Source organism: Neomonachus schauinslandi, chromosome 5, assembly GCF_002201575.2.
Source record: "Neomonachus schauinslandi chromosome 5, ASM220157v2, whole genome shotgun sequence".
NCBI classification, from domain to species: domain Eukaryota; kingdom Metazoa; phylum Chordata; class Mammalia; order Carnivora; family Phocidae; genus Neomonachus; species Neomonachus schauinslandi.
The window spans coordinates 134,435,103-134,458,288 of NC_058407.1; the positions used below are offsets into that span (position 1 = coordinate 134,435,103).

The 23,186-nt window shown below is 44.2% G+C and overlaps 1 protein-coding gene across 7 annotated transcripts in view; it reads left to right on the top strand.

Annotated features, from left to right (window-relative positions):
• Window positions 1–1,487: 1,487 nt before the first annotated feature.
• Window positions 1,488–23,186, top strand: part of PITRM1 (pitrilysin metallopeptidase 1) — a 43,788-nt gene continuing 22,089 nt past the window's right edge. For 3 of the 7 annotated variants that reach the window (XM_044915021.1, XM_044915020.1, XM_044915023.1), the window contains exons 1-14: window positions 1,508–1,560; window positions 2,565–2,567; window positions 4,169–4,268; window positions 6,137–6,243; window positions 6,553–6,704; window positions 7,272–7,386; window positions 7,461–7,557; window positions 8,728–8,888; window positions 17,701–17,827; window positions 18,104–18,192; window positions 18,994–19,122; window positions 19,910–20,023; window positions 20,596–20,692; window positions 21,298–21,432. In XM_044915021.1, the coding sequence (XP_044770956.1) occupies window positions 1,508–1,560; window positions 2,565–2,567; window positions 4,169–4,268; window positions 6,137–6,243; window positions 6,553–6,704; window positions 7,272–7,386; window positions 7,461–7,557; window positions 8,728–8,888; window positions 17,701–17,827; window positions 18,104–18,192; window positions 18,994–19,122; window positions 19,910–20,023; window positions 20,596–20,692; window positions 21,298–21,432 (1,479 nt within the window). Of the gene's footprint in view, window positions 1,561–2,564; window positions 2,568–4,050; window positions 4,269–6,136; window positions 6,244–6,552; window positions 6,705–7,271; window positions 7,387–7,460; window positions 7,558–8,727; window positions 8,889–17,700; window positions 17,828–18,103; window positions 18,193–18,993; window positions 19,123–19,909; window positions 20,024–20,595; window positions 20,693–21,297; window positions 21,433–23,186 lie in introns of those variants that run through there. The other 4 variants (XM_044915019.1, XM_044915022.1, XM_021690896.2 and 1 more) reach the window with 2 other exon arrangements.

The following is a 23,186-nucleotide window of genomic DNA, read 5'->3' on the forward strand; positions in this document are numbered from 1 at the left end:
TCAGGTGGTTTCTCCTCTGGATAAAGAGGTACTCAGTTACCTGCAGAATCCATGGCACCGTGGAGAGTTTTTTGGAGACTTTTAGTGGCTTTTCAATGCACTATTACCCTCTCCATCGCTGCCACAGCATTTATATTTTCAGACAGATGGCACCTGTCTACTTAGAAGCCTTTCTTTAGAGTCCAGAAGCAGGGGCGGGGAGATTTGAGTCCATCTGCACGAGAGGGCCAGGGGGAAGGAATGAGGGAGAAAGAGAAGAGAGGAGGCCATGGCTCTGAGAATCTGCAGACAGACGTAGGGCCGGACTTCCCCCACCGCTGCAGTGCCCAGGTGTGGTTAATCCCAGATGCCTTCCACCCCACAGGCGCAGTGCGACCCACCCGCATGATTTGCCCTCCTGGAGCCTATCTGTGCGTTTCAAGAAGGGCACGTGGGTACTTTAGACAACTTAGAAGTGCGGAGTTTTCCGAGACATGAAATGCAGGTAGGGAAAGCGGTGAGTCAAAAAATCCTTGCAGGTGCTTTGAGCTGTCCTACGATTCCCTGGGGACATTCTGAGCGGGACCACTCATAAGGAGGGTGACATCATGGCATCCTGACCCTGGAAACCGTCTGGTGCAGTCCTCGGACCATTTCCCAAGCCCCGTAGCCAGGGGCTGAGGCACTTAGCGGGCCCCCAGCGGGACGTCCTTTACTCTCACTTAACTACCGGAGAACTGCAGACAGAGCTGTGAGCACGCACAGGTGCAGGCTCACGACCTCCTTCAGGAGACCAATGTCCCCACAAAGCCCTGAGAAACAGGTAGCTCACCTGGCCAGGCTGAGTCGGCCCTACAACCTGTGCAACCCACCTCACCTGCGCAGGCCCGCCCCTTGCCTTCATAGTCCCGCCCTCCCCCCGCAGTCCCCGCCTCTCCCTGCGAAGGCCAGCCCCTCGCTCGCTCAGTCCCCGCCCCTCGCTCTCACAGTCCCCGCCCCTTGCCTTCACAGTCTCCGTCCCTCGCCTTCACAGTCCCCGCCCCGCCCGGCGCAGGCCCGCCCCTCCGCCCTCACAGTCCCGCCCTCTCCTGCTCAGTCCCCGCCCCTCGCCTACACAGTCTCCGCTCCTCGCCTTCACAGTCCCCGCCCCTCCCCTGAGCAGGCCCGCCCCCTATCGCTCACGCCCCTCCCCATGCACGCCCCGGACTCTGCCCTCTGCTGCGCCCCCGCCGGGCTCCGCCCCTCTCCGTTCCAGCCCCGGGCTCCGCACGCAAGCCCCGCCCCCGCCATTCTCGTAGGCTCCAAGGCCCGCGACACTCCTCCACCTATTGCCCCGCCCACCCCGCGCCCTGCGGCCTCCGAGTCCTGCCCCGCCGCATCAGGAGCCCACCCTTTTCCTCGCCAACCTATTGGAGAGAGCGTCACCGTGCATGCTGACCAATGAGAGTCGCGGCCGATGCGTCACGCCCCCGCGCCGTGCGTCTGGGTAAGTAAAGCTTCGACAGGGACCTGGTGCGGGTCACTAGCCATGTGGCGCTGCGGCCGAAGGGTTCCTTGCTTCCTGAGGCGGCTGAATGGCGGGTGAGACACGGGCAGGAGCGAGAGAAGTCGGAGAGGAAGGAGGCGAGAGCGAAAGGCGGCAGGGGCGGTCCCGGCGTGGGGGAGAACCCGGGGGCTCCAGGGTCTTGTCCCGGCCCGGCGGTGCCGCACCACAGCTCCCTGTTCTGGGGCTCCCGGACCCCGACGCCCCTCGCCCGGGGAGCCGGGGGGGCCGGAACCCGACGCCCCTCGCCGGGGGAGCCTTGCAGAGCCTGGGTGAGGGACGGTGCAGTGGGTCCCCCTCACATCGCATCCCCCCGCCAAAGGAAAGGAGTTCCGGGCCAGTTGTCAGGGTTGGGAGCCGCGCCAGGAAAGCCTGAGGGTAAAGCGGGTCGAGGCCCAAGGAGCCCCCGTGCCCCTGGGACCTCAGGCGATCCCAGAGTGGGTGGCCTTGTGTGCGGATTGTCAGGGTTTTTGAAGTGAAAATGGTCATTGATGTGGATTTTAATACGTGTAATTAAGGTAATCGCGAGCTTGTGGTTCTCATTAACATGATTGCTCCCATGTCTTCTACTTGTGAGCAGGGAGCCCTCAAGACACCCGAGGCTTCCACACGAAGTGCTTTTAAACTGCAGTGTTCTTAATAAAATTGGAGCTTCCAGAAATTGAAGTTTTTTAAAATGACTAGATTTATGAAAAAAAGATACAATCCAGCCTTGAATGATCACGCTCTATGAGTTTGTAGATAAGTTTTGTTTCATGCTAATTCACAAAACCTTGTTTATTTTATGGGGCAGTTTAGCTGTTAGCCCATATGAAAAAGCCCGGGGTGTTCGTTTTTGGGTTCCCAGGTGTTGTGTTTGAATTCAGCAGCAGGGGCATTATTCATGTGTGTGGATGGGTACCAGGAAGTATATGGGGGAAAGCCCATGTTGCCTCAGGCTTTTTCTGCATTTTCAGCATGAGCATTTATTTTGGGGGGTTGTGTTCTTGATGGTAAAAAACATCTTAAAATCCTCGATTCCATACTTCTAAAATTAGCTAAGTCAGTAAGGAAAGTGTTGGCTGATGATTGCACATCTTCATAATGTTACCTGATAACGACTGAATCAGTGTTTTTTTTCTGTTTCTGTATGTATCTTCTTCAAAAGAAATATTTTTTGTGAGATATAATAATGTAGAAAATTCTTTAAAGCATATAATACAGTTGAGAGGGAAAATATTTAAAAATAGTGTCACCGGGGCGCCTGGGTGGCTCAGTTGGTTAAGCGACTGCCTTCGGCTCAGGTCATGGTCCTGGAGTCCCGGGATCGAGTCCCGCATCGGGCTCCCTGCTCGGCGGGGAGCCTGCTTCTCCCTCTGACCCTTCCCCCTCTCATGTGCTCTCTGTCTCTCTCATTCTCTCTGTCTCAAATAAATAAATAAAATCTTTAAAAAAATAAAAAAATAAAAAAAAAAAAATAAAAAAATAAAAATAGTGTCACCGTTACCCAGATTAAGGTTACCCCTAAATGATTGGCCCTCTCTCCCTCTTAGATATGATCTCTCTCCTGGTTTATTTCCTTGCTTTATAGATCTATGTAAATATGTAAGAGTAAGCTCCAGAGATACAGCAGCTGCAGGAGTCAATGGATCAACAGTTTCTTTTCCCCCATATCCCCACCCACCTCTCTGGTAACAGTTTGTTCTCCGCAGTTAAGAGTCTGTTTCTTGAATCGCCTCTCTTTTTTCCCCTTTGCTCGTTTGTTTCTTATTACACGTATGAGTGACATCATATGGCCTTTGTCTTTCTCTGACTCATTTCACTTAGCATAATACTGCCTAGCTCCATCCGTATTGTTGGTTTTTCTTTATATTTTTACCATCTACATGTATTCGTACAACACAGTAGGATGATACTGTGTCTAGCCTTTGTATTTTTTTTTTTTTGGTTTAGAATTATGTGACCCACATTTTTGTTAGTGTGGTTGTAGTCCATCCATATTCATGGCTAAGCTTATTTCATGTATTGAATAGTCCCCAATTTATCCATTCTGATGATGGATGTCCTGGTTGGTGGAGTTTGGAACTCTTAGGAATGGTGCCAACATAAAGGGTGTGTGCTGGTACATGATGAGTACATGTTCTCCAGGACACACTTACGGAGGTGAATAGTTGCTAATTTAAATGATGCCAAATGTTTTTCGGGAATTGTTACTATTTGCACACCTAGTTGCAGTTTAGGCAGCCCTGACAATGATAGATTTCTTACTTTTTACCAGTTTCATAGATGCGTAATGGGAGTTATTGCGATACTGTGTACTGAGATGGAAAAAGTCACTTTAACATGAGAGTTGTTTTTTATACAGGTAAGGAAAATTGGTTACATAATTATAGTTATTCATGAGCATTTACATATAAAAGGCTTGGAACATGCAATTATTAGTTGATATGAAGCTTTAGCTGAGTAGAGATAAAGATAATAAAATTGAAAGAACTAAAGATTCCAGAAATCAGTTTTCTGGAATCTGTTTGTAAGATGTAAGGTTTAATTTTTATTTGAAATGTCTTGATGACGTGAAAATGTTTTCGTGATGTTGCTGAATTACGGTAGCCGCATAGTTGTCCTGCAGGAGCGGCTAACCTTGGTCCCTTTCCTCCCGTGGATCAGTGCCGGCCCCCGAGCGTGGAGGAGGACGGGCACCAGTGCTTGTGAGAGAGCTCGGCAGCACGAGGTGGGAGAGCGGATCCACGGGTTCACCGTAAGCCAGGTGTGCATGGCCCAGCTTGTTGCACAGCCCAGACCCCAGGGGGAGCTGGCGTCTCTGTCCCTGCCCCTGGTTCCTCCGTGTTTCACAGTGGGGTCTACTGAGTGGAGTTTGCAAGTGAAAGGATTTCCTGATTCTTAAATAAGGGATCCCCAGTCCCTTCCCTCACCCCAGCCCCTTGAAGCCTAATGTCTCTAGATTTGGAGTCACACACACACTGATGTTTGTGCATCCACACACGCGACTGTTCACTGTGCTCAGACTGCCCCACATCTGTGCGGGTCACGTTTTCCTAGCACGTGAGTTTGCTCCACCCACAGAAACTTGGTTTTTGAGCCATCTGAGTAAAGAGATTGTGGGCCTGTATGTTCACAGTGTTTTTTTCTTTTAACGCAGTAATTGAAAAATATGCATTTCACATCATTGACTGACCCAGTTGGCTTCATGCTGTGGGTAACACTTGTACCAGACTCAAAGGCAGGCAGCTCACAGTCCAGAAGGATACAAGTGCGGCTGCAGTACGAGGGGGAACGTGATGAGACCAAGAGGAAGACGGGAGGAGAGGGTGCTCTGCTGGAGGGGCATGGGGACAGGTTCACAGAGAACGGAGGGGTATGTAAGTGGAAGACGGAGGGCTGGATGTGCCCATGGTGGTAGTTCCAGGCAGGGTTGCGGGGGGCCAGTTAGCTTGAGGGAGGGGCTCACGACACTGGGTGAGAGCATGTGTGAAGTCCCTAAAGGCCATGCAGAGGAGCTTGGATGTAGAATAGTGACTGTTAAGGAGGACCTCAGAGTTCTGTTTCTGTATTTTTTAAGTGTTACAGAAACTTCTGATAAAACAATGATCCTTGTTTGAGGAGTAGTTCCCGCGAAAGAGGTTCAGAGGCAGACAGTTCACTGAACTGATTTTAAATAAGTAGATCATCTCTTACAAAGTAAATTGTTAGATATAGATAATTTAATACTTGTAAACTAAGCCGGCATCACAGGCCTCTTTAAGTAATGTCGTTTGCGTGGAAGGCCCCCACAGCACGCTCGGGACACCTGAGTTCTAATCTCTTCCCTGCTGGTAGCTTGCTGTGTAAGCACAGACAGTTTACCTTCACAGCCTCTGAAAAGTGGTGATAAATGGTGTGGCTATCGTAGTGATGCGCTATTGAAAGGGAGAGGCCCCTGGCATGGTTGGACCATATAACACTTTCTAAGGTGCCAACAACCACAGGAACTTTGGGGAGGCTTACATGGCTAGGAGACTACTGTCCTCGGGGTCAGGATGTGTTTGTTTTTATTGGAGGTGATTTGGACCCTCCCACTAGGAGCAGGTAACTGGTGATACCCCAGCGCACCCCTGGGAATTCCTCAGAACTGCATAAACCAGATGAGGCACAGTTCAGTCCCAGGCTATGGCCCACTCCAGCATTTACCTCCCAGCGGGGCCATTCTGAGCATTCCTGCCATGATGTGTATAAAAGGAAGCCAACTGCAGGCATCGTAGGCGAGAGCAGGACTCCTTCAGTGTAGCCTGGTGTGAGAGATGGGGTCTGCGTCCCTGTCTGACCATCCCTCTGAGCCTCAGCGTTTCCATCTGCAGATGGGGGTGAGGATCCCTTCCTCACAGGGTTTCCCGGGAACTATTCAGAAAAGTCTAGCAGATAGTAAGCATGCAAAAAGAAAAGGCGCCTAGGATGGTCAGGTACATAGGTCTTACTTGGCTCATTTGTGAGATTCAGGGTTTGAACAGGGTGGTTTCTGATGAGCCTCCAGTCCCGACTGTTGCCTGATGACACAGGCCAGGTCCTGCAGTATAACCATACCTGTGCCGAACGCCTTCCCATCTGAGTTTACCTGTCCAGTATTTCTTGTTCATTCAGGTAACGGCCATCCCTGAACTATCCCTGACCGCAGTGAAGCTCAGCCATGACAGCACAGGAGCAGAATACTTGCACTTGGCCAGAGAAGACACCAACAACTTGTTCAGGTGCGTGGGGGCATCGTGAGAGCACGTTCCACCGAGAATGTCTGTCGAACGTTACATAGTTTAAAATCCTCGTTCACCCAGGTTTTATTTTTATTGACCGTATCCTGAAAACCGAAGGAAAAGGTGAAATGAGTTTATGTCCTCAGCTGCCTAGAGTAAAAGCTCAGAGTCTGAATTAGTGGTTTTCTAGGTTGTCGTCGGAGACCGTGTTGGTGAGCAGTTGGGTGGTCCGAGTGGTCATACGTGCAGTCATGGCTGTAGCTGTGCCCTCCGCCTGAGCCTTGGGCTTGCTTCTCTTGTCTCGCGCAGCGTGCAGTTCCGCACCACGCCCATGGACAGCACCGGCGTCCCGCACGTGCTGGAGCACACCGTCTTGTGCGGCTCTCGCAAATACCCGTGCAGAGATCCCTTCTTCAAGATGCTCAATCGCTCGCTGTCCACGTTCATGAACGCTTTCACAGGTGAGCAGGCATCCACGGCCGAACCATGCGGGGTCCCCTCCTTGCGGCGGGGGGTGAGGCTGGCAGCCTGTAGACCAGAGCACACACACCGTCCTCTGGTCTGCTGCAAAGCTGCTGGAAGCGGAATCCTTTAGGAAAGCCACATTGTGGTCGCATTATAAAAACTGTAGTTTTAGGGAAAAGGCATATCTGACATTTTTCTGGAAAAGGTCAAAATATTATTCTTTTGGAGATGTTGCTATAAAATTTGAGCTCGGTGGCATATGTGAATATGGCAGTGGTGGTGTTTGAGTTGATTTCTAGGAACTCGGGCAGCACGTGGGCTTCTGCTGGGCGCAGAGAAGTGCCCAGGCCTCCAGGTAAGCGGTGCGCTGTGTCCGCATCCTGCGGGTCAGGCCCTCAGTGTAGACGTGTGAGGTCATGGCTGGCTGTGCCCCTTCCGTCCGCCCCCAGCCAGGCCTGCCCGGGACAGTAAGGGCTCAGGGTGGGGGGCTGGGGGTGGGGCTGGAAGTGGCACATTCCTGTGGGAATCTGTCGAATTTTTAAAATCTTTTCATTTATACCCAGCTAGCGACTATACTCTGTACCCATTTTCCACACAAAATCCCAAGGACTTCCAGAATCTCCTATCTGTGTATTTGGATGCAGCCTTTTTCCCATGCTTGCGGGAACTAGATTTCTGGTACGTAATGATTAATTAATTTAGACTTTAGTATTGGAGTCATTATCATTGTGTAATTACTTACCGTTATTTAGGCAGGAAGGATGGCGACTAGAACATGAGAATCCGAAGGACCCCCAGACACCCTTGACCTTTAAAGGAGTCGTCTTTAATGAAATGAAGGGAGCATTTGTGAGTTTTTTTTTTCATTTTTAAAACTGTTCCAGTGATCTTTCTGTGTAAAATATCGGGATGTAAAAGGGTCTGGAAGACAGTGGACGTTCTCTTATATCATTTGATGCACTTCTCATGTGGGACTTGTTGAACTAGCCGGGGGACAGTGCAGTGAGCACCAGCCGTAGGACAATAGAGGACCATGCTCCCGATTTTCTAGGGCCCTTGTGGCAGCAAGCAGCTCTTGAGCTGTGGGGTGGGACCCCTGGTTTGTGGTCTGCAGGAGGTCTGTCAGATGAAAGCTGCATGACAGTGATAAGAACTTGTCTTTTTTTCTCATTTGGGAGTTTCCCCAAGCCTGCATTACATGTTTTGAAATAGTTTATAGGATGCAGAAGCAGATAGAGTCTAGCTGTCTCTCATTAAGCCAGACATTAAGGAGATTTGCAAAATGTGCAAAACAGTGCTATTTTTCTCAGTGATATTTCTGCTTTGTTCTGAGAAAGTTTCCAAAAAAATATTTGATAACATGTACTGATGGGTTAAGATAATGAGTGAATAAGTAACCTTTTAAAATGTCTCAGCTTTAATTTCTAACACAGAAAAATTATGTGTACACACACACTCTTGTGTAATCAGGAAACCCACATCATCAAAAGGTCTTTGGGGTCCTCATTGATTTTTAGGAGTATGAAGGATCTTGAGACTGGGCAGTTTGAGAACCTCTCCTCTGGGCCCATCCTCCCAGCCCCTCTGACTTTGGAGTCCTGCTCTGACAAATGGGGCTACTTGATCGGGCCTCATTTCTTCCAGTACCTTCTGGAAACTCAAGTTACAGTCACAGCTCTTGCTCCAGAAGCCAATGGGACCCCTTCCTGCAGCTCATGGGCAGGGACCCTTGTGCATCTTTCCTTGGTTCGCACGTCCCTCCCTTGGCCCTCAGCTGTGCCTTTGCTGGTGGCCCATGCACACTGCAGAGTGTTTTTTCTTTTCTTGCGAGACCCCTGATCTTTGGGTCCTGTGTGGAGATTGTGAATGAGTTGCATGCTTTGTTAGGATCTGCATGGACCGCCTTGTTTACCACTGCGACAGTTTGAATTGCTCCCAGAACGTGATTAATTTGCTGCATTGTAACATAACACTGGGTGTTATTTTTCACACACATATATATTTTTTTTAAATTTGAAGACAGACAATGAGAAGATATTCTCGCAGCACCTTCAGAACCGACTCCTGCCTGACCACACGTACTCGGTGATCTCCGGGGGCCATCCGTTGTGCATCCCAGACCTCACGTGGGAGCAGCTTAAACAGTTCCATGCTACCCATTACCACCCCAGTAATGCTAGGTAATTTCATTTTTATAGTTTAATTAATGGTGGGTTGATTAAGAGTAGATTCATTTGCATACACTAAATGACATGGCTTCTCTCACATTTGGCAAAGAATTGTTTGTGAAGAACTGTATAAATTTAGAGGATTCTTCACTTAATGGATTGCCTCTCTCTTTTGTGGATGCTCATTCTGAACGTCTGCAGCAAGAATTTACGTGCCCAGCATGATGGTGACACCACCTCATGAAGGAGGAGCCGTATGCTGTCACGCTCCCTCCCTGTGCCTCAGCTTTCTGATGTTTAACACGGGAGTGCAGGCTACTGTCCCCTCCTGAGGCTGACCCAGGACCCGGAGAGCTTGCAGCCCCTGCCAGGGAAGTGCTCCCAAAATGGTGGTTGCCCTTCACTAAACCTGGGATACTTGCTTTGTGACCCAATTGCTTGTTTCAGATGTTAATAGTAGTAAAACACCAGTATGTGTATTTATAAATCAAACACTGATGGAAAATCAAATTTTCAAGATTACTTTAAATGTAAAAGAATTTAAATTTTGGTTATGAAAACTTTCAAGCATACAGAAAAATATAGAGCCTAGAATAATGAACTTTATACACATACCACATAATATTCTTTGTCAACATATTTTAAAGGAGATTACAGTCATCATGATGGTTTACCTCTAATATTTAAATTTATGACCCTGAAACATAAAGATATTTTGGGACATAATACTATATTCACATTTAACAAACACTTGCGTGAAAGCACCTACTACTTACTCCAAATCCAGATTTTCTGCTAGTACCTAAAATATATGTTTGAGCCAAATGAGGCCCATATATTCTGTGTAAAGCTCTGTTTTTCTCCCTGTAGACACAGGCCATCTGCTGGGTTGGTTTGCTGGCAACTTTGATTTATTTACTTATTTTTTTAATGCTCAAATTGTTTCAGCTGTGTCCCAAGGGAATTCCTTTAAGCTCGTCTTATGTCTTCTTAGTTTTCAGTAACTAGTTTCTGTGCCCCCCAAATCCAGGCTCCTTCTGCTCCAGATCTGTAGCTACTTCTTTCTCCAAGGAGTCCTCCAACCAAGTGGAGACAGGCATTTAGAGTGTCTCCCTGGACACCAGGGATGCTACTTGTTATTGGAGTGCCACTCTAAACCATTGAGCAGACATTTTTAAAGGATCTTTAAGATATTAGCTCCCAAAGTCAGATGTGTTTATTTTATTGGGATATAATTGACATATAGCATTGTATTAGCCTTAGGTGTACAACAAAATGATTTGGGTCATGTATATACCGTGAATTGATCACCATAATAAATCCAGGTAACATTATCACTGCACATAGTTACAAATGGTTTTTTCTTATGATGAGAACTGTTAAGATCTGTTCTCTTCGCAACTTTTAAATATAAGATACACTATTGTTAACTACAGTCAGCATGCTGTACATTATGTCCCCATCACTTACTCATCTTACAACTGGAACCTTGGACCCCTTCTACAGATTTCATCCACCCCCTGCCTTGGCAACCACCAATCTGTTTTCTGTATCTATGAGTCTTAGCTCAGACAACAGCAGATTAAAAGAAAAAGAAATCAACTGTGTCATTGTACCCTTTTTCCCCTGGATGGATAAATGTGTTGTCTTAAAAACATGTAATCTGAAATTTGTAGCCTAAGATTGAATTTTGTGAAGTTCTTAATTTGTCAGTGGTAGATGGATTACTATCTTCCTGTAGCTAAGACCATCAAATATTTTAACATATCAGTTACTTTGTTTTTGAAACACCTTTATAGTACATTTAAAATAAAGAGCAAGTTTTGGCAGATTTATACTTAATTAATCACTTTTGCATGATTTGTATTTTTTATGAAAAGGATCAAAGCCTCTATTTGGTCTTTGTAGTCAAAGTAAGTGAATAGAAGGACACCTGGGTGGCTCAGTCAGTTAAGTGTCTGCCTCTGACTCAGGTCGTGGTCCCAAGGTCCTGGCATCGAGCCCAACGTTGGGCTCCCTGCTCAGCGAGGAATCTCCTTGAGGATTTCCTTTCCCTCTGCCGCCCCCCCCCCCAGAGGGCACTCTCACTCTCAAATCTTAAAAAAAAGGGAACAGAATGTATTTCTATACAAACTTCATTTCAATATGGGAACAGTTTTATTATTAGGTGCTATGTATGTGTACCTTCTATTTTTTTTTTTTTTTTTTTTAAGATTTTATTCACTTATTAGAGAGAGAACACTGGCAGGGTGGGGAAGGGCAGAGCGAGAAGCAGACTCCCCGCTGAGCAGGGCACCTGATGTGGGGCTTGATCCCAGGACCCTGAGATGATGACCTGAGCCAAAGTCAAATGCTTAACCAACTGAGCCACCTAGGTGCCCCAGCATACCTTCCATTTTTAAGTTTTATTGTAATTCTACTGTAGTTAACATGCAGTGTTATATTAGTTTCAGGTGTAAAGTATCTTCATTCAGCACTTCCATATATTATTCAGGGCTCATCAAGATTCCCCATCACCTATTTCCCCCATTGTCCCCACCACGTTCCCTCTGGTAACCATCAGTGTGTTCTCTAGAGTTAAGATTGTTTTTTTCAGTTTGTCTCTTTTTTTTTTTCCCTTTGTTCATTTGTTTTCCTAAATTCCACATGAGTGAAATCATATGGTATTTGTCTTTCTCTGACTGACTTATTTCACTTAGCATAATACTCTCTAGCTTCATCCATGTCAGAGCAAATGGCAAGATTTCATTCTTTTTTATGGCTGAGTAATATTCCATTGTACATATATACCGTATCTTCTTTATTGAATCATCTGTAGGTGGACACTTGGGCTGTTTCTATATCTAGGCTATTGTAAATAATGCTGCAATAAACACGGGTATATACACAGTGGCTGCACCAGCTTGCATTCCCACCAACAGCGTAAGAAGGTTCCCCTTTCTCCACATCCTCGCCAACATCTGTTGTTTCTTGTGTTGTTGATTTTAGCCATTCTGACACGTGTGAGGTGGTATCTTACTGTGGTTTTGATTTGGATTTCCATGATGATCAGTGATGTTGAACATCTTTTCATGTGTCTGTTGGCCATCTGGATGTCTTCTTTGGAGAACTGTCTGTTCATGTCTTCTGCCTGTTTTTTAATTGGATTACTTGGGGTTCTTTGGTGTTGAGTTGTAGAAGTTCTTTATTTAGGATATTCACCCTTTATCAGAGATGTCATTTACAAATATCTTCTCCCATTCTTTTTCCGCATTGAGTATGATGTTAGCTGTGGGTTTTTCATATATGGCTTTTATTATGTTGAGGTGTCTTAGTTTTGTTGACTGTTTCCTTTACTGTGCAGATGTTTTTTATTTTGGTGTAGTCCCAGGAGTTTAATTTTCCTTTTATTTCCCTTGCCTCAGGTGACCTATCTAGAAAGAAGTTGTTACAGCCAATGTCAGATGGATTTCTGCCTGTGCTCTCTTCTAGCATTTTTATGTTTCAGGCCTGACATTTCAATCCTAAGTCCAATTTATTTTTGTGTATGGTTTAAGAAAGTGGTCCACTATCATTCTTTTGCATGTTGCTGTTCAGTTTTCCCAATGCCATTTATTAAAGATACTGTCTTTTTCCCATTGTATATTCTTTCCTGCTGTGTTGAAGATGAATTGACCATATGATCATGGGTTCATTTCTGGGTGTTCTATTTTGTTCCATTGATTTATGTGTCTTTTTGTACCAGTACCATACTATTTTGATTACTAAAGCTTTGTAGTATATCTTGAAATTTTGGTATTGTGGCTTTGTTCTTATTCAACATTGCTTTGGCTGTTGGGGTTCTTTTGTGGTTCAATACAAATTTTAGGATTGTTTGTTGTAGTTCTGTGGAAAATGCTGTTGGTATTTTGATAGGGATTGCATTAAATCTGTAGATTGCTTTGGGTAGTTTTAACAATATTGGTTCTTCCAACCTGTGAGCCTAGAATAGCTTTCCATTTGTGTCATCTTCGATTTCTTTCATCAGTGTTTTATAGTTTTCAGTGTACGGGTCTTTCATCTCTTTGATTAAGTATATTCCTAGGTATTTTTTTTATTTTTGGTGCAGTTGTGAATAGGATTGTTTTCTTAATTTCTCTTTCAGCTACTTCATTATTAGTGTATAGAAATGCAACGGATTTCTGTATGTTGATTTGTATCCTGCAATCTTAACTGAATTAATTCACTTCTAGTACTTTTTTGGTGGAGTCTTTAGGGTTTTCTATATATAATGTCATCTACAGATAGTGAAAGTTTTAGTTCTTCCTTACCAACTTGGATGCCTTTTATTCCTTTTTCATATCTGAGTGCTGTGGCCAGGACTTCCAGTACTATGTTGAATAAAAGGGTAAGAGTGGACATTCCTGTCATGTTCCTGACCAATGGGAAAAGCTCTCAGTTTTTCCCCATTGAGTATGATGTTAGCTGTGGGTTTTTCATATATGGCTTTTATTATGTTGACGTGTTTCCTTTAAACCTACTTTGTTGAGGGTTTTTATCATGAATGGATGTTGTACTTTGTCAGATGCTTTTTATGCATCTTTTGAAATGATTGTAAGGTTTTTATCCTTTCTCTTATTGATGCAATGTAGCATGTTGATTCACTTGTGCATATTGAACCATCTTTGCATCCTGGGAATACATCCCGCTTGATCGCGGTGAATGATTTTTTAAGTATATTGTTAGATTCAGATTGTTAATGTTTTGTTGAGGATTTTTGTATCTATGTTCATCAGAGATGATGGCTGTAGTTCTCTGTGTGTGTGTGGGGGATCTTTATCTGGTTATGGTATCAGGGTAATGCTGGCCTCATAGAATGAATTTGGAAGTTTTCCTTCCTCTTCTATTTTTTGGAAAAGTTTGAGAAGAATAGGTATTAACTCTGCTTTAAATGTTTCATAGAATTCACCTGTGAGGCCGATTGGTCCTGGACTTTTGTTTATTGGGAGTTTTTTGATTACTGATTCAATTTTGTTTCTGCTTATGGGTCTGTTCAAATGTTCTCTTTCTTCCTGATTCAGTTTTGGTAGTTTATATGATTCTAGGAATGTATCCATTTCTTCTAGGTTGTCCAGTTTGTTGGCATATAGTTTTTCATGATATCCTTTTATAAATGTTTGTATTTCTGTGGTGTTGGTGGTTACTTCTCCTCTTTCATTAGTGTTTTTGTTTATTTGGATCCTCTTCCCCCCCTTTTTTTTTCCCATGAGCCTGGCTAGAGGTTTATCAATTTTGTTAATCTTTTCAAAGAACCAGCTCCTGGTTTCATCTGTTCTATTTTTTTTAATTTCTGTATCACTTACTTGTGCTCTCATTTTAATTATTTCCTTCCTTCTGTGGGTTTGGAGTTTTCCTTGTTATTTTTCTAGCTCGTTTTAGGTGTAAGGTTAGGTTGCTTGAGGTTTACCTTCTTGAGGTAGGCCTGTATTGCAATAAACTTCCCTCTTAAAAACATTTGCTGAATCCCAAAGATTTTGGACTGTTGTGTTTTCATTTTCATTTGTTTCCATGTATTTTTAAATTTCCTCTTTGATTTCTTGGTTGACCCATTCATTGTGTAGTAGCGTGTTATTTAATCTCCATGTATTTGTGGTCTTTCCAGATTTTTTCTTATAATTTCTAATTTCATAGTGTTGTGGTCAGAAAAGATGCATGGTATGACTTTGATCTTTTTGAATTTGTGGAGACCTGTTTTGTGGCCTAACATGTAATCTATTCTGGAGAATGTTCTACATGCACTTGAAAAGAATGTGTATTCTGTTTTAGGGTGGAATGTTCTGAATGTATCTGTTAAGTCCATCTGGTCCATGTGTCATTCAAAGCCATTGTTTCTTTGTTGATTTCCTGTTTAGATGATCTGTCCAATGATGTAAATGGGGTGTTAAAATCCCCTGTTATTATTGTATTATTGATTAGTTCCTTTATATTTGTTATTAACTGTTTTATATATTTGGGTGCTCTGTGTTGAGTTCATAAGTATTTGTAATTGTTGTATCTTCCTGTTGGATTGATCCCTTTATGATTATATAGTGTCCTTCTTTGTCTCTTGTTGCAGTTTTTGTTTTAAAGTTTATTTCATCCAATGTAAATATTGCTAAGCCAGCTTTCTTTTCACTTCTGTTTGCATGAGAAATGTTTTCCATCCCTTCCCTTTCAGTCTGCAGGTGTCTTTAGGTCTGAGGTGAGTCTCTTATAGGCAGCATATGGATAGGTCTTGTGTTTTGTTTTTTTTATCAGTCACCTTGTGTGTTTTGATTGGAGCATTTAGTCCATTTACATTCAAAGTAGTTATTGATACGTATGTACTTATTGCCATTTTGTTACTTGTGTTAGGGTTATTTTTCTGGTTTTTCTCTCTCTTCCTTGCTCTCTTCTTTTGCCATAAATTTTTTAGTGCCATATTTAAATTCTTTTCTGTGTTTTTTCTTTTTTTTCTTCATATCTGTTACTGGGTTTTGATATGTGGTTACCATTAGGTTTGTATATAACCTCTTCTGCACATAGCAGTTTCTATTTAGTTGATGGTTGCTTAAATTTGACCCCGTTCTTTACTCCCCACTGCCCATGTTTTAGGTTATAGTGTCATACTTTACATCCTTTTATGTTGAGAGCCCTTGATTGATTTTTACAGATATACTTATTTTTACTGCTTTTGTGTGTCCTCCTTTTTTTACTCTTACTAATGGTCTTCCCTTTCAACTTAGAGTCCCCGTTAACATTTCTTGTAGGGCTTTTTTACTGGTCATAAACTTATTTAACTTTTGTTTGTCTGAGAAGCTCTTCGTCTCACCTTCTATTCTGAATGACAGCTTTCTGGATACAGGGTTCTTGGCTGCAGATTTTTCCCATTTAGCACTTTGATATGTCATGCCACTCCTTCAGGCCTGCAGTGTTTCTGTTGAAAAACCCACTAATAGCCTCCTTGGGTTTCCCTTTTACATAACTTGCTTCTTTTTCTGCTTTTATAATTCTCTTTATCACTGATTTTTGCCATTTTAATTACTATGTGTCTTGATGTAGACCTCACTGGGTTGATTTTTTGTGGGGCGTTGGACTCTCTTTGCCTCCTGTATCTGGATGTCTGTTAACTTGCCCGGATTAGGGGAGTTTTCAGTTGTTATTTCTTCACATAAATTTTCTACCCTCTTTTCTCTGGAATCCATATAATGCAGATGTTATTATGCAAGTCTTGTAATTTTGCATAATTTTTTTTCTGTCACCTGCTCAGCTTGATTAACTTCCATTGTTCTGTCGTCCAGGTTGCTGATTCGTTCTGCTTCCTGCAGTCTGCAATTTGTTCTGTCTGGTGTATCTTTAATTTCAATTACTGTGTTCTTCATCTCTCATTGGTTCTGTTTTATCTCTTTCTGGGTCTTCTGCTCTTTTCTCGAGTCCAGTGAGTATCTTTATGATCATCACTTTAAATTCTCTATCAGGCATATGACGTATCTCTGTTGTGCTTAGGTCTCTTGCTCTAGTTTTGTCCTGTGTTTCCATTTCGACCTTACTCCTCTGTCCCCTCATTTGTCTGGCTCTCAGCGTCTGTTTCTGTGCATCAGGAAAGTCAGCCGTTTCCCCTGCTCTTGAGTGTAGTGGGCAGTGTGCAGTTTTCACAAGGTGGCGCTGGTCCTCTGCCAGAGGAGAAGCACTGCCACCGGGGAGACTGGAGTCTGGTGGGGCGATCTGCAAAGTGCACGTGCTCAGGGCATGCCGTTCTAACAAGGGGTGTGTGTGTGTGTCCTCAACTGGAGGTGACCGGCCACCACCACCACCGGGACTGAGGCCCTGCAGAATGTGTGTTTTGGGAGAGACATGGTTTTGGCCAGGGGTGCCCTGGTCCTCTGTGGGAGGGGACCCACAGCCCTGGGACTGAGGCAGGCCTGGCTGCAGGGGGGAGGCATGGAAGCAGGTGAAGTCATGAGTGCTGGTTGGTTCCCACGGGTGGCCGCCCTTCTGCTGCGGTGCAGGGTTGGGAAGTGGTGCCTGCCAGCTCCTCTGTTGCTGGAGGAGTCTCCCATGACCTTGTCCCTCTGGGACACTCTGAGGTAGTAAACCACTCTCCTTGCTTTATGCCCCTGCTTTTTTCAAACTGCTGCTTCTGTGCTGTATCTCCACTGGCTGTTCACTGTGCTCTGCAGGGACTCAGTTTCCCAGCACCCTCCATGTTCTCCCAGAACGGAGCCTGCTGATTTTTTTTTTTAAAAGATTTTCTTTATTTATTCATGAGAGACAGAGGGAGTCTGAGGCAGAGGGAGAAGCAGGCTCCCCACAGAGCAGGGAGCCCGATGTGGGACTCGATCCCAGGGATCATGACCTGAGCCGAAGGCAGTCTCTTAACCAATTGAACCACGCAGGCGCCCGAGCCCGCTGATTTTTAAAGTTGCAGGTTTAAATCCCACTGGTTGTAAGAACTCGTGAAATTCAGCCCCTCTGGTCTTCAAAGCCAAATGTTAAGGGGATTCATGTTCTGTGTGGGCTCCCTGGTGTGACCCTTTGCTTCCTGCCCGCGGGTCCCTTCCTCCAGCAGACAGTCCCATGGTCTGTTTAGCTCCCTCAGCAACTCTGCCCTTCCCACCCTCTCCAGTGTGGTCTCTTCTCTACATTTAGTTGTGGAGTTTGTTCTGCTGGTGTTTGGGTTGTTTTCCGGATTATTTACCCTGATGGAACTTTTACCTAGTTGTATCCGTGGGATGAGGTGAGTTTAGTTTCCTACTCTGTGTACCTTCCATTTTCTACAAAAAGGCATCTCTGTTGATTTCTCATCTTTTAAACTAAGATAGACTAATATATTCTCTGAACGTTTCAGGTTCTTCACTTATGGCAATTTTCCATTAGGACAGCATCTGAAACAAATTCACGAAGAAGCCCTGAGTAAATTTGAGAAAATTGAGCCAAACACTGCAGTGCCGGCTCAGAAGCCTTGGGATAAGCCAGTAAGTGCCCCATCCGGAGAGTAGGCGGTGTTTTTACCTACTAAATACACTGACGTGAAGAGTCAGACTGTGTATCAGTAATAAGATTTTCAAATGTTGTGGCCTCTGACTTGAATGTAAGAGCTTCTTTACCCTAAGGCATGGTTACTTGTTTGAAAAAGAAAATTTAGCAAAGAGCGTCTCTTGGACCCCTTTATACCTATATGGGTAACTTACTCTATTTAAACCCAGTCATTCGTACTCTGCACCTACTTAAAGCATCACGTCATTTTACAGAGAGAATTCCATATAACATGTGGCCCGGACTCACTGGCTGCAGGTTCCTCTAAACAAACAACCGTCGGGGTCAGCTTCCTCTTACCAGAGTAAGTGTCCGTTGTGAAGTGGGACAAGCGCAGCTTAGACAGGTTGGAGGCGAACTCTCCACATTAAATGGCTCAATGGTGAGGATTTAGGAGTTGAGCAGCTGTTGGATGGCAGGGAAGATGCTAACAACATCTGGGGTGGTTTGGGGGTAATTGCCTTTAGTAGCTACCCAGAAAAAAAAGTAATTTTTTCCGCATTTTAAAGCTTGTTTCTGGGGAGAAAACAGGCTCGGACATCAGTTGTTAACATTTCTGGGGGTGGGATGCCATTGAGCATGAGGAGAGCACAGTGAACACTGGCTTCAAAACAATGTACCACCCATGGAGCTCTGTCATCGTAGAGATGTGGTCAGCTGCGGGCACGTGGGCAGGCAGGTGTCCTCAGCTGTGCGGTGGCAGGCTTGTCTGCCCTTGGTGGCCGTGCTGCTCGACCGACTGCCCCATCTCCTCACTGTTCTTGTCTGTGTGTGGACAGCACACTTGTAATTGAGATGACACAGGTCAGAGTCCTTGGTGCGCTGTGATGGGATGACATTTGATATGCAGCCAAGTCAACTTGATGGTTCGGGACTCCAAAATAGTCTAGTTTATGAGAGCTTTACAAACTAAAAAACAGTTTACTTTCTTTTATCCATATAACTTAAAAGTTAAAATGCAAGCATTTGTAGAACATCTGCTTCTTTGGAAATAAAAGTGTTGATTTAGTAGTGATTTTAATGATTTTGAAAATATTTATGAGGGCCAACAGTTTCCCTTTTTCTCTCCCCCTCTACCCCCCACCCTCCCCGTTTTTAAATGAAGCATCACTGATACGTTTGAAGCCTTCACGTTAAACCTTCTGTCTTCACTCTTGATCAGTGGGCCCAACTCCCCCTTCTACAAAGCCTTAATTGAATCTGGACTTGGCACAGATTTTTCTCCTGATGTTGGGTAAGTTTCATTATCTGATCAGATCAGTGGTGTTTGCATTTGGGGCCAGTTTTGACATTTGACAGTAGCTGGACACGTTTTTGGTGCTCACAACCCCGGGGGGGGAGGGGGAGGTTATTGGCATCTGCTGGGAGGAGTGAGGGATGGAGAATGTTCGATATCCCACAGTCATAGGATGGTTCCGCTGCTGCCCCAGCACAGAACTGTGCATGAGAACACTAGTCCAGTACAGCTGTTTTCTATCCCCTGGAGGGCACATTTGGGAAAAGAAAAAAGAAAGATAGCTTGACCAAGATCTCAGAATGGTGTACGGCTGCCCACTTTCAACGCCAGGTTGAAATATTTTTTTCAAATCTTAAGATTTTTGTAAAGCTCAGCCGTTTCATTTCTAGATTTAATTTTGCCATAACTCTATAAAGTTTAACTCCTCATAACTCCTCAGTTATATCTGAGGACTGCTTCAGTGGGCTTTTTCTTGGAAGACTTGGGAGGTTCAGTGTCCATAGTTCTGTTCTCCAGAGTATTGGATCTCTTTTTTTTTTTTTTTTAAAGATTTTGTTTATTTGAGAGAGAGACTGCATGAGAGGGGGGAGGGTCGGGAGGGTCAGAGGGAGAAGCAGACTCCCTGCCGAGCAGGGAGCCCGATGCGGGACTCTATCCAGGGACTCCAGGATCATGACCTGAGCCGAAGGCAGTTGCTTAACCAACTGAGCCACCCAGGCGCCCCAGAGTATTGGATCTCTTAAGTTGTCGGAATTCTGCCGTGTGACCCACTTGTGTATTGTAGATACAACGGCTACACACGGGAGGCCTACTTCAGCGTGGGCCTGCAGGGGATCGCGGAGCAGGACACCCATGCCGTTCGGGACATCATTGACAGGACAATCGAGGAAGTCATCGAGTGCGTGTGGCTTGCACTCTGCAGTCCCGACACCATCCTCACACTCTCCTCACACCGTCCTCACACCATCCTCACACTGTCCTCACAGTGTCCACACACCATCCTCAGTGTCCTCACACCGTCCTCACACTGTCTTCACACTCCTCACAGTGTCCTCACACCGTCCTCACACCTTCCTCACACCGTCCTCACACCTTCCTCACACCGTCCTCATACCATCCTCACTGTCCTCACACTCCCTTCACACTGTCCTCAGTGTCCACACACCATCCTCACAGTGTCCTCATACCGTCTTCACATTCCTCACTCTCCTCACACCGTCCTCACACCATCTTCACACCTTCTTCATATCTTCCTCACACCGTCCTCACACCATCCTCACACCTTCCTCACACCGTCCTCACACTCTTCTCACACTGTCCAAGGAGGGAGCCTACCTCCTCCTGTGTTTGGCTGTCTCTTTACCTCATAAAATACACAGTGGTTCATTTAGAATAGTTTAAAGACTCTCTGCTGCCTTTTCACATGGGTATTGATTATCTTTTTAACATCTCTTTTCTCTGTTTCTTTAGGAAGGGATTTGAAGAGGACCGAATTGAGGCTCTCCTTCATAAAATTGAAATACAAATGAAGCATCAGTCTGTCAGCTTTGGACTCACCCTGACATCCGTATGTAATTTCTCCTCTATCTTCTTCTGTTTGTACTTTGTTTTTACTGTTGTGATCAATGGGTACTTGACAGCGCTGGAAACAGGTGAATATTCATAGCACCATTCATTTGAACTGTGAAAGTTGTGCTGTTTTGGATATGATACAAATTTAGTTTTATAATACATTGTGTCTTTTTACAAGCATTATTGGCTTTCTGATACCTTTTTTTTTAAGTCATTTGTTTTAGAGAGCAAGAAAGAGCATACATGGGAAGGATGGACAGTTAGAGGGAGAGAGAATTCTAAGCAGGCTCCACACCCAGTGCAGAATGCAATGTAGGACTCGATCTCACAACCCTGAGATCATGACCTGAGTCAAAACCGACAGTCGGACGCTCAACTGACTGAGCCACCTAGGCATCCCTCCTGAAAATTTTAGAACTTGTCCTTCACTTTATTAGAGAAAAAACAGATTTAAAATTTTCCTAACCAAAAAATGACTTAATTTTTCTTACAATCATTGTGGTATTTTTAAATACAGAAACTGAGATCTTAATAAAATGTTATGTTTGATGTAGAGTTCGTAGTGTAATGTGCATGTGGATGTTACGTTCTTGGTTGCAGTACATCGCCTCCTGCTGGAATCATGATGGGGACCCTGTGGAGCTCCTGAAGCTGGGGAGTCAGGTGGCTCGATTCAGACAGTGCCTCAAGGAAAATCCACAGTTTTTGCAAGAAAAAGTAAAACAGTATTTTAAAGTAAGGAAATTGGAGAATTTGTTATGAATAAGTAACGTAATTTCTTAATTGTTAGTTAGTGCTCATATTAACAAATTTAGTTCATTCTGATGAAATTTGGCTTTTTATATGAATACGTGAGTTTGTCTTTTATATATGAAGATATTATGCATGTGTATTAATTAACAAAAACATTTGTAGGCACTTTTGTTGTGTTTTGTTGAGAGATGATACTATCCACTCAATTTTTTGGAAGGTTTTGATAAGAATTGTTCACTTGTCATTAAAAGATTAGTGGAATTCACCCATGAAAAAATACATTCCTGGGATTTCTTCATTGGGAGTGTTTTGCTTTTTTTTTTTTTTTGTCTTAATTACTGATTCAGTGTCTTCATGAGTTCCTGATCTCTTCAGAGTTTTCTATTTCTTCACCCTTCAGTCTTGGAAGGTGGTGTGGTTTTAGGAGTTTGTTCATCTAGGTTGTCCAGGTTGCCGTACAGTTCTTCCGAGTATTCCCTTGTGCTTATTTCTGTACTATCCGTGCTATTGTGCCTTTTTCCACGTCGGAGTTTAGTCGAGTCTCCCTTTTTTTTAGTGTATCTGAAGGTTTGGTGCTTTTGTTGATCTGTTTGAAAAAGTCTGATCTGTGATCTAATTTTTATGGTTTTCTTTGTTCTGTTAGCTTTGGCTTGATCTCACTTTTCTCTTTAGTGAGGGTGTGAAGATAGGTTACTCATGGGTCTTTGTTTTTAATGTATGAGTTAACTGTGTATGTGTCACTCTTCACACTGGTTTTGTGGGGTCCTGCAGTTTTCAGTATGTTCTGTTCATAGCCTCATTTGTCTCCCGGTATTTTCTAATATCCCCTATTACTTACTCTTTAACCTACTGATTGTTTAACAATGTGTTGTGTCACTTGCATGTATTTGTTGGTTTTCCAGCTTTCCTTCTACAGGCATTCCTTGGAGACAGCACATGTATGGTTCCTGAGCACAGTCATAAAGCGAATATCACAATAAAGCAAGTCAAATGAATGTTTTGGTTTCCCTTTGCAGAGGAAAGTTGTGTTTACACTACATTGTAGTCTGTTAAGCATGCAATAGCATTATGTCTAAAAAAAGCAACATACACATCTTAGTTAAAAAATACTGCTAAAAAATGCCAATCATCTGAGCTTTCAGTGAGTCATAATCTTTGATGGTGGCGGGTCTTCCCTCGATGTTGATGGCTGCTGACTGATGAGGGTGGTGGCTGCTGAAGCTGGGCATGGCTGTGCCAATTCCTTAAAATAAAACACCGATAAAGTTTGCCACAGCGACTAACTCTTCCTTTCACGAACGATTTCTCTGTAGCAGGTGGTGCTGTTTGATAGCATTTTGCCCACAGTAGAACTTCTTTCAAAATTGGAGTCAGTCCTCTCAAACCCTGCCACTGCTTTATCAACTGAGTTCATGTAATATTTCAAAGAATTTTTATTTATTTTAGAGAGAGAGCAGGAGGGAGAGGCAGAAGGAGAGTGAGAGAGAACCCCAAGCAGACTAACTGCTGAGCATGGAGCCCAACGTGGGGCTCGATCCCACGACCCTGCGACCATAACCCAATTACTGGATCGTAAATAAGGTTGTTCCATTTTTTTTTTTTTTTAAGATTTTATTTATTTAATTGAGAGAGCACAAGCAGGGGGAAGGGCAGGAGAAGGAGCAGCAGACTCCCCACTGAGTGGGAGCCCAATATGGGGCTTGATCCCAGGACTCCGAGATCATGACCTGAGTTCA